This window comes from Apodemus sylvaticus, chromosome 22 (assembly GCF_947179515.1).
Source record: "Apodemus sylvaticus chromosome 22, mApoSyl1.1, whole genome shotgun sequence".
Classification (NCBI taxonomy): Eukaryota; Metazoa; Chordata; class Mammalia; order Rodentia; family Muridae; genus Apodemus; species Apodemus sylvaticus.
The window spans coordinates 5736041-5749645 of record NC_067493.1 but is presented as its reverse complement, the minus strand read 5'-3'; the positions used below and the strand labels follow the sequence as shown (position 1 = coordinate 5749645).

At 39.9% G+C, this 13605-nt stretch overlaps 1 protein-coding gene across 1 annotated transcript in view; it reads right to left on the bottom strand.

Moving 5' to 3' along the window:
- Positions 1–7873, bottom strand: part of LOC127673230 (zinc finger protein 120-like) — a 33622-nt gene extending 25749 nt beyond the window's left edge. The window contains exons 1-2 of the mRNA XM_052168829.1: positions 7855–7873; positions 7288–7427 (exon numbers count right to left, since the gene is read on the bottom strand). Coding sequence (XP_052024789.1) covers positions 7288–7427; positions 7855–7873 — 159 coding nt within the window. The remainder of the gene's footprint in view (positions 1–7287; positions 7428–7854) is intronic.
- Positions 7874–13605: the final 5732 nt, after the last annotated feature.

Sequence of the window (13605 nt, the reverse complement as noted above, 5' to 3'; positions counted from 1 at the left end):
CCCATGTTGACAGGCCCATCCCTTGCCTAGTGACCATCAATGCAGATGGGAGCAGAAGTTAAGTATATGATATAACTTCCACAGTAGATTTTCTTTTTTTTTCTATTGGTTTTTTCAAGACAGGGCTTCTCTGTATAGCCCTGGCTGTCCTGGAAATCACTCTGTAGACCAGGCTGGCCTTGAACTCAGAAATATGTCTTCCTCTGCCTCCCAGAGTTCTGAGATTACAAGCGTGTGCCACCACCGCCCAGCCACAGTAGATTTTCAATTAGATGCTTGCACATGTACTCCCTGCTTGATGGTTTCTGTAAAGGGTTGCCCATATAGACATTAGGTGCTCTCCCACCATGAAAAACATTATGTGCAATGGTGGTGCACTGGGGGAGGGAGTCCAAGGTAGATCTAATAGAAAATAAAGACCCTGCTTTGAGTTGCATCTAATCAGCTCCTGTATGTGCCTTTTTTTTTGTAATCACTAAAATTCCACTGATTCAACATGCTCAATTTCCAATAATATGGAATAGCAGGCCAAGACCTGCCTTTAAAAGGGAAAATAGTGGAATTGAGATGATAATGGTAGAGTATTGGTCCATTATTCAAAACCAATGGTTCACAAAAAGGGCCTGCCAAAGACTCGAAACAACACTCCTATCTGACCATGAAACTGGTAGAACAGCCTGGACAGCAGCCTGGTCCCATTACGTAGCCTTTTCCTGTTTTTAGACCCCAACAGAAACCTGACATATTTTTGGGCTACTTGGTATACTGGCTATGGTAACAAATCCAAGTGAGGAGTGTGGTGTCTCCAGAATCCTGATGTGCACACTACCTGTTGTGCTTCTTTATTTTTGGTGAGTGTCCAAGTTCAACGTCTTATATTACACCTTGGAAATAATGTTTCTGTGTACCCCACACCAATAGATTCCTAAGCATTTTACTAAATTAGAAGATTATTACATTTTAGTTAGATTTATTTTCGGTCCTCTCATGGCAATATGGATTACCAATGAGTCCAAATTAATTGACACCTTGTGCTCTCTAGGTAATTTCTACATAATGTGCACTTTATATCATTAATATCTTATTTATTGGAAGACACAGATGATCAAGATCCCTTCTACCTTAGTTATGACACAGGGCTGCAATCATAATATATCCTCAATGCAAAACTGTAAAGGTATACTACTGTCAATGCCAAATAAAACAAATTGCTTCTGCTGATGTTAATGGAGATAAATTGGCAAAAAGGCATTTACTAGATTGGTAACTGCACACCATGTTCCACAGATGTGCTCATCTGCTGAAGTAAGGATGGCACTAAGTCACCTTTTTACCTGGCTGCCTCCTCTCTTCACTGTTCATCACACTGCTGACATCTTGGCTATGAACTGCTCTACAGGCTTCTGATTTCTTTCTCATATTCACTTGAGTTTGCTTATTCACTGCTTTCACTTTAATAAGTTTTTCTTGCAAAAAGCAAAGTCAGTGTCTTGTTTTGAAGTGGGCTTTGCTGCTGCTTAATGAGAAATCTAAAAATCTCAGACTGGCCATTATGTGATTTAACTTTTACACTGCAGATTTTCATGGCTTTCCCATACTAGGGACCTGACTGATCCATGTGTGACCTCTGCATCTGGAATAGAAATGTGTATTTAATATTTTTTTAAAGTCCATAGGAATTACAATGAAATTATAACACATTAAAGGCCACACCTGTTGTGTGCACTATTTGTCACAGCTCATGCTTTTGATTAAAATGCACAAGGAATCTATGTTTGATACAGAAAATGATGAAATACAGATAAAAGAGAAAATCCAAAAGGTAAAGTAAACAAATTCCCCCATTGAAATTTATTTTAATATTCTATCATTGATTCCACTTGTTTTCCCAATGCTGTTATACACATATAAAAGCATAAAGTAGAAAGGGATGTGTGTGAATGTATGTATTCATGTGACATTTTTTCTATCCGCACTTGAAGAAAATATTTGAGGTGGAAGTGAGACACGGCTTAATTTAGCTTAGGCTATCATCAGATTCATAAGATAGTTGAGCTGGGTCTTATCCTTATGATCTTCCTGCCTTGTCTGTTGAGTTCTGAGGATCTGGCATGGACCACCACAGGGAGCAGCAGGCGGCCTTTCAAATTCCACATCTAATAATGGGTTACAGAAACAATCCCTCCCCTTTGTCTACTTGAGAAAAAATATGTCTGAAAGCACAATGTGACATTTTCTAGAGAGAACAAGAGCCAGGACTACTGAGCAACCTCTGCCATCTTACTTTGCAATCCATTTCAATCATTTGACAGAAATAATAAATAAAGCCACATTGTTGTAGTAAATATTATATTTATTTATTTTTTAACCACACTTGAATCATAAAGGTACCAGATAAAAGAAACAAAGAACTTGGTATTTATAATAAGATTTAAAGCACTAGAGTTGTACAGACTATTTTGTATAGTTCCTGTTAATAACTGCGAGACAGATCTTGCCATGATCTACCTAGGCTGCTCATGTACCCAGGCCTGTCCAATCCACCTACCCCATGGCACATTCTTCTTTCTTCCTCTTCTCTCTCCTTCATGGTCTCAACCCCAGACACAAAGCCTGTGAACTAAAGGACCATCTACCTTTACTCTCGACAGCATTAAGCTTTAGGCATCTTTATTAGGCAATCATGGAGGGCAGCAAATAAATCATATAATTATAGTATTATACCAAAATGTCTATTGTAAAATGTAACCAGCTTTTTGGCCATGTGTCCACAGTCTACGATCTTGTCCTAGAGCACATAAATTTTACTTATAATTTTTCTCTCAGGTCAACATTTTAAATGTAGAAAATAATACTCATTTAAGATAGGGACACACTATGATACTCAGATTTCATATTTTGTTTATTAATGCCTGAGGTATCTCAACACCTTCTGGTCACAAAATGCAACTTAAGCATCATCCTCACAACTTCAATGCAATGCAATGAAATCTCAGAGGCTTAATTGAGGCTCTAACTCTGCCAAAAGATGGCTGGAATAGTGCCAAAATGAAGTCATAGAGGAAGAATATGTGACCTTGAAATTTTCATCTGTCAGTTTCCAGAACCAGCATAATATGGATGATTCTGCCAAGTTTGGCTTCTATGTTGATGGACCCTGTCTCACTTGGAACACAATTGCAGCAAGTTTTATTTAAAATTCCTTCTTGGACCTAGGAAATAATTTGCCCACTCCTTCAAATAATTTATGACTTAGCAGGAGGAAGAATTTCACTTAGGGTTCCTCCTCAGGCACGCAACCACCAGAGCATTTGCTCCACTAAGTCCATATCTGTTTCATTTATAACAGCTAGAAACTTGAAAAATCCAGATGTCCCCCGACTGAAATATGGATACAGAAAAGGTGTTTCATTTACAAAATTGATTACTATTCAGCTAATAAAAACAAGGACATCATGGATTTTCCAGGCAAATGGATGCAACTAGACACTATTATCTAGACTTAGGTAACTCAGACACAAAAGGACTAGGGTGTATGTTCTCACTTACATGTGAATAATAACCATAAATTCCAGGATATCTACACTCCACTCCATAAACCAAAAGGAGCTATACAAGAAGGAAGACCCAAATGAGAATGCTTGAATCTCACTCAAAATGGGGAATAAAACAGTCATGGGAGGCAATGAAACAGAGAGAACGGGTTAAGAGAGCAGATAAGAAAGGGGAAGGGGGAGAGTAGAGTAAAATGTGTTGTGAGAGACAAGAGAGGACCAAAGAACCAGGACAATAAACTGAAATCTGCAGCAGGTGGGGGTGGAAGGCTGGGATATCTTTAGGATGTGCCAGAGATGACAAATTGGAGGGCACCAAGGAGTCTATGGGGGTAATCTTAGCAGAAATGCATGGAAATGAGATATGGACCCTGAAGAGGGCCACATCCTGCCACCAAGCAGGACCCCCCAGGACCCCACCTGGATCCAAATCATTTCCACCCAAAATCTGTCCTGTCTACAAGAAATTTAGGCAAAATGATGGAGCAGAGACTGAGGGAATGCCCTAACGCTAACCTGCCCAACTTGAGACCCATCCCATGGGCAAGCAACAAACCCTGACTTTACTGAGGATACTGTGTTGTACTTGCAGGCAGTAGCTTAGCATCATTGGCCTCTGAGAGTCTGAATCCAGACCCAGACTATAACAGATGCAGAGACCCACAGCCTAACATTGGACAGGGCTCAGGGTGTCTTTGGGGAGAGGGTTGAAGGCAACTGAAGGAACAGGAAGTCCATACAAAGACCCTCAGAATCATCTTACCTGGAAATTAGGAGACTGAGCCACCAATCAAAGAGAACACACAGGATGGATTGAGAATCCCACCATATATGCCATACATGTGCTATTCCGTCTTCACATGGTTCCCACAAAAGCTAAAGAGGGAGATGTCCCTTATGCTGTTGTCTGTCTGTCCAAACTGTTCCCCTAACTTGGCTACCTTCTCTGAACTCAGTAGGAGAGGATGTGCCTAACAATTCAGAGTCTTGAAATTCTGTGCTTGGTGAATTTTCAAGTGGATGCCACCCTCCTTGGAGGAGTGAGGGATGAATGATTGTTTAAGGTGAATGGAGTGATTGTAGAAATTGGAATTTAAATAAAATAAATAAATGATAATTAAGTGGGGAAAATGAACAAATACGTATTATCAGAATGAAAATATAGAAGTCAGCCCTTTATTTTTAAAATTAACCCCACTCAATATTTCAGGGTGTAAGCCAAGAAAATAAGATTTTTGGCCAAAATATCACACAATGACCTCTCAATAAAGGTTTCTGTGTCTATTCTCATCTGAAATGCCCTGATCTCAATTTCCTCTGGCTGCATACTGTCAATACTCCAATCTCCCAAGTCATATGAGAACAACAGAGTAAGATCCAAGAACAACTTTCTATGACCTTTGCCTCCTCAATTTCTGATAATTTCCACAATCTTTCAAAATTTATCCTAGATCCTGTCCAGCAGAAAAAATCACATGTTAATAATGCTTTTGTGGTTGTTTTTGTTGTTCTAACTTGTTACTCTGCTGCTTTTTTGGAATCCTCTGAACAAAAGAATCTCAGGAAATAAACAGTTGTTGTGAATGGTTCTGTCAGACAGCAGTTCATCAATTTGGAAGCTTAGAGTAGAAACTGAAGCTACAAACTGAAGGTAAAACCATGGACAATCATTGTCTCTTGGCTTGCTCTCTGGCTTGATCAGTGTCCCATGCTCAGGTAGCTCTGTCATGCAACCCAGACCCACTTGTTTATGAATATTGTCACCCTCAGTGGAAGAGCCTTCCCACATCAATCATCAACACTATCTCACACAGATAGAGCAACCAGCCATTATAACAAAAGCACACCCTCAACTGAGGCTCCTTCAGATGACTGTAGCTCTGGAATATTGAAGAGTTGGCAGCTTCACCTCTCTCCTGACTACGTCTTCATGTGCATTGCTAAGATTATGCCTTCCTGCCAACCTCCTCTCCTAGCTTTCAACATTAGCCAGCATTCCATCTTGAACATACCCAACAAACAGAGCATTAAAATAGGCAACACTCAGCCAACACTCTCTGAAATTCTAGACAGCAAACCATAACCCAAGGATAACCTCCCACCCATACTAAACAAACTGAGAAACCTTACTTAGATCAATAATCGCCACAAATTCAGATGCTTAAGTAATCAGCATAGAAATAAAAGGAATATCAGGTTGGAAAATATGTCACAATCCTCACATTCTTAGTACCTTTCCTTGCCCCATACAACCTCTTTTGCATCACATAGTTTATTTTAGTTTCTCAAGACATATTAGGGAAGGAGAAGTAGGAGAATAAGAAGGAGAAAAGGATGAGGAGGAGGAGGAAGAGCAGGAACAGCAGAGGAGGAGGAAGAGCAGGTGCAGAGGAGAAGGAGGAGGAGGAGAGGGAGAGGGAGAGGGAGAGGGAGAGGGAGAGGGAGGGAGAGGGAGAGGGAGAGGGAGAGGGAGAGGGAGAGGGAGAAGGAGGAGGAGGAGGAGAAGAAGAAGAAGAAGAAGAAGAAGAAGAAGAAGAAGAAGAAGAAGAAGAAGAAGAAGAAGAAGCAAAAATCAATCAACATAATTGTATAGAAAAATATTTCCACAGAAATCATAAATGAAAACTTTCCTCAATTAAAAAAGCTGCCTGTTCATATGCAAGAACCATCAAAAATGCCAAACAGATTGAGAAAGAGTCCCTTTGCCACATAAAAATCAAAAGACTAAAAATATAATTTAAAGACATATAAAAAACTACAGCAGAAAAAAATAACAAACTAAACAAAACAAAAACTAGAAATGTATGAAATCAGCACTATTAGATTCATATCCATTTTCTTTTTTAAGATTTAATTCATTACTTAAACAAAGTTCTCCCTGCATGTATTCCTGTGGCCAGAAGAGGGCACCAGATCCCCTTACATACAGTTATGAGCTGCCATGTGGTTGGTGAGAATTGAACTCATGACCTGTGTAGGAAGAGCTAGAGCACGTAACCTCTGAGACATCTCTCCAGGCCAATTCTTGCCTTCTTAATGCATATTTAAAAAGACAAAAAGGTTTGGACACATGTGCTGCATAGTCACAGAAAGCACCCTCACTTCTACAAGAAAGCAACTGGTCCAGATGTTTTGGACAGAACTACAATCAACCATGATTCTGAAGATATTAAGAGGTCATGGCCTGAACTAGCAAGAAGCAAGACTAGAAACCTCACAGGAAGTCACATCTGGCTGATGCTTCCCCTTCAAGCCCATAGAGGACCCACCACCCCACTGCATACAGCTCAGTCACAAGTTCCTCCCCATTGTGGACAGATATCCTGTGCTCACCATGTCTTGATTTCAGAATTTCCCTGAGGTCCATTCACAGCACACAACAGCAGAGCTCAGAGCAGGACACAGAGAAGCATTCAAGCTGCAATGCTACAGAGAACACACAGAAACACATCTGGGAGATCTCGTCTCTTTGTCTGGCTGGCAGGTCTGCCTGGCACCCTGAATTGGCCAGTGAGTCTTAGCCATCCTCAGGATAAAGTGTGCTTCAGGTCTAGGGCCAGACCTTTCCAAGATCTCAGGAGTGGTTTTCACTCCATTAGCATTTGAAATAAGATTCCAAGAGGAATCTCACCTCACCCAGTCTTGGGGGAGGACTCAACATTCCAAGACAGGCTGGTCAGCTGCCTGTTCCTCCTCTCTGTGAGCCAGGACACTGCACTTACCAGGGCCTTACTTCAGACCTTGCCTGAGCTTTCCTCAAAGAACTTGTCTTCTTCCCATAATCACGGTGAACAGCTTGCAAAGCCCACTGCTCAAGGTGCATTGGAGGTATCAGTGTGACCCAGGAATGGATGATCCAGTGGATGACCCAGGCTATTAACATTAAGGATGTATTTTTACTAAAAAGAGTTTTAGCCAGGCAGCAGTGGTGCATGCCTGTAATCCTAGCACTTGGGTGGCAGAAAGAGTGATAAACTGAGTTATAGGCCAGCCTGGTCTACAAAGTGAGTTCCAGGAAAGCCAGGGGTATATAGAGAAAACCTGTCGCAAAACACACACACACACACACACACACACACCCCTCAAAGACTGTGGCACAGTTTTACATAAGGCTATCTGCACTGGGCACAGCCTAAAAAAAACCTTGTGCACTGCAGCAAACCTCAGCAGACACTGCACATAAGGCTATCTGCTTCCCTAGACTCTCGACTTGCCCACAGTGCCTCACCCCGTAGTACAGAGCCTTCCCATAGGCTGCGAGTGGTGGGGAGAGGCGGGACAAGAGGAAGGCTTTACTTACCTGTCACTGTGGTGGGCATGATGGGTATTATGGTCCTTATATTGATCCATGCTAGAAATTGTAGTCTTTGAACCCCTAGTGGCTGGGCGGGTGGTGGGGAGGGGAGAGATGTAGGCATGTTCCTCTGAGCCCGAGGGCTTCTGGGAAGTGTGGTTTGCAGCATGGTTGCTGTTTTACCAGCTACTGTGACTCTGGGCAATTGTAGTGAATGCCTTTAATTCCAGCACTTGGGAGGCAGAGGCAGGCAGATTTCTGAGTTTGAGACCAGCCTGTTTTACAGAGTGAGTTCCAGGGCAGGGCAGCCAGGGCTACACAGAGAAACCCTGTCTCAAAAAACAAAATAAAATAAAATAAAATGAAATGAAATGAAATGAAATGAAATGAAATGAAATGAAATGAAGTAAAAAGAACTGAAATGAAAATATCTAGTACTCACTTTTGATTGATTTATTAAACGGGTAGACAAAGAGATTCATTTCAAATATCCAAAGCATGTCTTGGTGTTTACTTAACCCACTGCAGTATTTAAGCTGCTGTTGTGTAACATCAGTTTGCTTTCTTTCACCATCTCCTTCCTAGAGGCTGGAAGCGTGGGCTTCAAGCCGCACTTTGGATCTGCAGCTTTGGACGCCCTGGGAAAGACCTCGGGTCCGGTGGTGTTCTTGTTATTGCTATGGTTTGACCAATTTGAATTTTTTTTTTGCTTACTTGTTTTGTTTTTTAAGACTCGGTCTCACTCTGGAACTCTGGCTGTCCTAGAACTCACTATGTAGACCAGGCTGGCCTGAAACTCACAGAGATCCACCTGCCTCAGACTCCAAACAGCTGAGTTAAAAGCATGAGCCACCACTCCAGGCCTGTGTTGTTGCTTAAGGCAGATTCTAAAACACTGTGTGAGCTTTGGTCCCCACACAATCTGAGTTGTTGCCCAGTGTGCAGTTTAACATGGATCTTTAGATCTTGAGTTCACTGTCCCAGGTACCCACACCTGCTCCAGTTTCTTTCCTTTTTGCCATCTGCCCCATGTAACAGACCCAGAAAACTGTACTGCATGCCAACTTCTTCCAGGCTTCAGGTGAGTTTGATCCATGGAGGACCCTGAAGAAAACAAAAATGGAGGACCTCTTAGATGCCTTAAAATTGAGGCTATTTAAGCCTCTGCAAAGAAAAAAGCCTTACTCTGCCAACTTCAGGTGACCTTTGTAGACCTGTGGACTGCATACTCAGACCAGGGGTCATGGCGTTAGCCAATGGCCAATATGTAAACAATTGGCACAAGCTAACAACCACTCCATTTAAACCTCAGTCACAATGGCTTCTGGGTAAAAATGATGCCAGAAGGACTCATTACCAGCGACCCTTCTTGAATCTCCCCAGAATATCTACTCAGCTGCCCTGCTGTTGGATCCTGACCTTGCTGGATGGGCCTCTGTATGACAGATCAAATAGAAGTAGGGGTAACGGGGTTCACCAATGGCAACTGCCTCATTCAGGATGGACAGGGGTACGCTGGGGCAGTGGTGGTGTCAAATACCGAGACCCCATGTGGAGGACCACACCTGGCAGGAATGTCAGCCCAGGAAGTTGAACTGGCAGCTCTGAAACGTCATTAGAGCTAAGAAAAGATAAGACACACATGGCTGGTGTGCTATTGTTACCTCTCATAACCATGGGGCCATTTGTAAGGAGAGGACCAATATGATGGGGAAGGACTAAATTGCACCCCAGAGAGCAACAAGAAAGCTCAGTGGGTGGCCCCTAGAAATTGGGTTCCTCATGTGTTTGATTGCACCAGACCCAGGAGTCCCCACACTCTCTGATGAGACAAAATATATGATCTGGGCCAAAAACCTGTTGATGTCTCAGTGTTGTAAGAGATGAGGGAGGACAGCTAACTGACTACAAACTAATGTGTGAGAGAAAGTGGGTCTACACAGAAATAAAGGAAGAAATCAGAGACTATCTAGAGTTCAATGGAAATGAATATGCAACATGCACAATCTCATGGAACACAAAGAAAATGAAAGTGGAGCTAAAAGAAAGTTCACAGCACAAACTGCCTACATGAAATAATTGGAGAACTCCCATGCTGGCAATTTAACAGCATGTTTTAAAGGCTACAACAAAAAGAAGTGAGGGAGCAAAGAAAATGAGGAAGAGGCATCAAGAAAGTTTCATGTTGGGGGATTAAATCAATAAAATAGAAAAAGAAAAATTCAAGGAATTAATGAAACATGGAGTTGGTCTTTTGATCCTTTTATTAGACAAGATAAAAGTCCCTTATTAAAAGATAAATAATATACAAATTAATGAAATCTAAAATGAAATTGGTGATTAAATAACAAACAATGAAGAAATACAGAGAATGGTAAAGATATAGTTTTGAAAAGGGTCTACTCCATCAAATTGGAAACTATAAAAGAAATGTATAATTTCCTCAGTAGATTCCACATACCAAAATTAAACTAAGAAAATCAACTTGAACAGACATAAACATAAAGGACAACAGAATTCCTTAAAAATACGCCACCAATATGAGCCCACGTCCATGAGTTTTAGGGTAGAATCCTACCAGATTTCCAAAGAGGATCTAACAGGAATTCAGTGTATTCAACAATATAGAAACAAAATAAATATTAGTCAATTTATTTTCTGAACCACTGATTACTCATATATTTGGTCAGGAAAGACTGAGCAATTAAAGAGAATTACAGACCAATTATCCTTAAAACCACAGATGTAAAAATACTTAATAGACAAAACAAATAAAATAAAATATAAAACACATCAAAAGATCATCCACCATGATCAATGAGGAAGGCTTCATTCTAGAAATACAGTGATGGTTCAGCATACTGGGATTAAAGTGTAAGAAAAAACAAGAATTGATCATCTCAAGAGATAATCAATTCTCTGAAAATATTCAATACCACTTTTGATAAAATTCATGAAGTGATTAAGGATACAAGAGACATGCCTAAACATAAAAATGTCACTTTACAGAAAGCAGAGAGCCAACATTAAATTAACTGGAGATAAATTCAAATTAATTCCACTAAATACCAAACTAGACAAGGTGGACCATTCTCTCTATAACTATCTATTCAATATATTATGTGAAAGTTTAGCTAGAGCAATAAAACTAAAGGAGTGGAATGTGATATAAATTAGAATGGAGGAAGAAAAATTATCTTTCTTTGGGATGATATGATAGTTTACATATGTGAAACAACATTTCACAAAGGCAGTTCCTAGAGCAGATGAATACTGTCAACAATGTTGTTGGATACATGGTTAACTAAAAAAGAAAATAAAAATTAGTTGCCTTTGTATGTAAAAATGAGTTTGCAAGTACAAATAAAATAGACATTTTAAATTTTTAATTGATTTTTTGACACTTATCACATTTTTTCTACATAATAAATAACATTGACTAACTCAATATAGGTGTGTTGGAAACGAACTTACCAAGATCTTTTTAGTCCCAGATTACTATTGTTATTCTTGAAGGTTCTTAAAAACGACTGTGATATGCATAGGCTTTAATAGATTAATTGCATGCTAAAGAGTTTACTCTTGTATAAAGATATTAGAAAGTAAAAATTTTAACCCATTGCCTATGTTTATGAGGTTTCTCTGTATTATGGCTTTTCCTTATGGTTTCTATGAGAACTGCTGCATGCAAAGTCTTTCTTTACAAATGGCATAGTCATAGCATTTCTCTAGGATGTATTTTTATGCATTCATAGTTAACTATTGTAAAATATTTTATCACATTGATTGTATTTATAAGATTTCTCTTCAATATGTGTTCTGTTATATTTTCAAAGATGACTATGATATACAAATATTGGGAACGAGCAAAAGAAACTTGCTCTAAGGACTGCCTTTTGGTTGCCAACCTCCATTTAATCAAGAGATGTAACCAAGTTCAAGTACCAGGTCATAGGGGACCTGCATACTTAAAACTATTTGGCAAGGTTTCATCATTTGATTTATTCCCCAAAACATAATGACTGTTCTTAGCCATAATTTCTCTTATCGATGATTTATTCCTCAAAATAAAATATGTGTTTCTAACTACAAAAGAACCAGTGGGTGTGATAGGCTAAACCATAAAACTTACATTCTGTATCATTTCACATAGAGTAACAACAGAAGAAAATCCTCATTGGTGGGAAATGCAGCTGTAACTTAGCATGGATGTTTGTGATTTTGAGGTTTGAAATATATATAAGATTCTGGCTCAGGGTGGAGACAGAGGGGGTTGATTCAGATAAGCATCATAATATATTTTTCAAGGATGCATTAATCGGTAAATATTTGACTACAAAAGCTTCTTATCATTTGCATTGTCCTGGTGTTTGAATTGTGCTGGAACTCAGTGAATCTCATAACATAAAGGCTTTACTACACTGCTAACATTCATAGAATTTTTCTCCAGTATGAATACCTTCATAATGATGAGGACTATAGAGGTGTGCAAAGGCTTCATTATACTAAACACATTCATGACGTTTCTCTGTAAAACATATTCTTCCATGGAAATGAAGACTTCAGAATTGTGTGAAGTCTTGACCACATTAAAAGAACTCATGGTGTTTCTGTCTTATCATGTCCATTGCTATGAAAAGTCATAATGAACAAAGCAAATCCTACAAAGCAACCATTTAATTGGGGCTGGCTTACAGTTTATATAAAAGTCATAATGAACAAAGCAAATCCTACAAAGCAACCATTTAATTTGGGGCTGGCTTTAGTCCATTTTCATCAGAGCAGGAAGAATGGCAGGCATGCAGACAGTCATGATGCTGGAGAAGAAGCTGAGAGGTCTGCATCTTTATCCAGTGGCAGCTAGGAAGAGACTGTCTTCCAGGGACCTAATATGGGGTGATCTCTTCAGCACTGGTAGGAATTTCAAAGCCCACCCCACAGTGATGCACTTCTTCCAACAAGGCCACACCAACTCATAATGACCTCCTCTTAGCTTAGCATATATAAATTACCACATTCCACTGCCTGGACCCCATATGATTGATCAAACACATGAGTGTATAGAGTTCATACTTAAACATGCAGAATACATGAGCTCGAATTCCAAATGTCCCTACCCTCTATAGCAGTCTCAAAAATGTTAAGAGTCCAAAGTTCCAAAACTCTTCTGACATTAATGCAGTCATGTAATAGGAATCACATATATTTTCAAAAACTAAAACCATATATTATGTCTTCATATAAACAGGATACACTTCACCAATTCTAAAAGCCATTGTGAGGAAATCCTGTACAGAAAAAAGACTAAAAGCCAGCTGAGAAATCTCTAAGCTTTGCGAGTCCAGGTCTGATGTCAAAGCATTCTTCTGATCTGTAATTCCCTTCTGCATTGTTTACTGAAGCACAATTGTTTCACTTTCAGTGTTTTTATTCCCTTAAAGACATTTTTTCTGAGCAGGTAACACACAGTTCTAACATCTCAAAATCTCTGTTTCTGTCTCCAAGGTAATTTAAATATCACAGCTTCTTGTTTCAATGCCTAGGATCCACACAAGATCAGCTCTGGTCCTCTGAAGAGACTGGGTCACTCTTCCAGCTCTGCCCTCACTATCACTCTAAGGTCTGGTTGATTCCACTCTACTCGTCCTGGAGTTCTTGCTGCTCATCCCATGGTACTTGCATCTTCAGGGTGCTGGGTTCTCCTGCTGCAAATATGCTTAACTACAGCCTCCCTATGATTGCTCAATGATGCCAAGA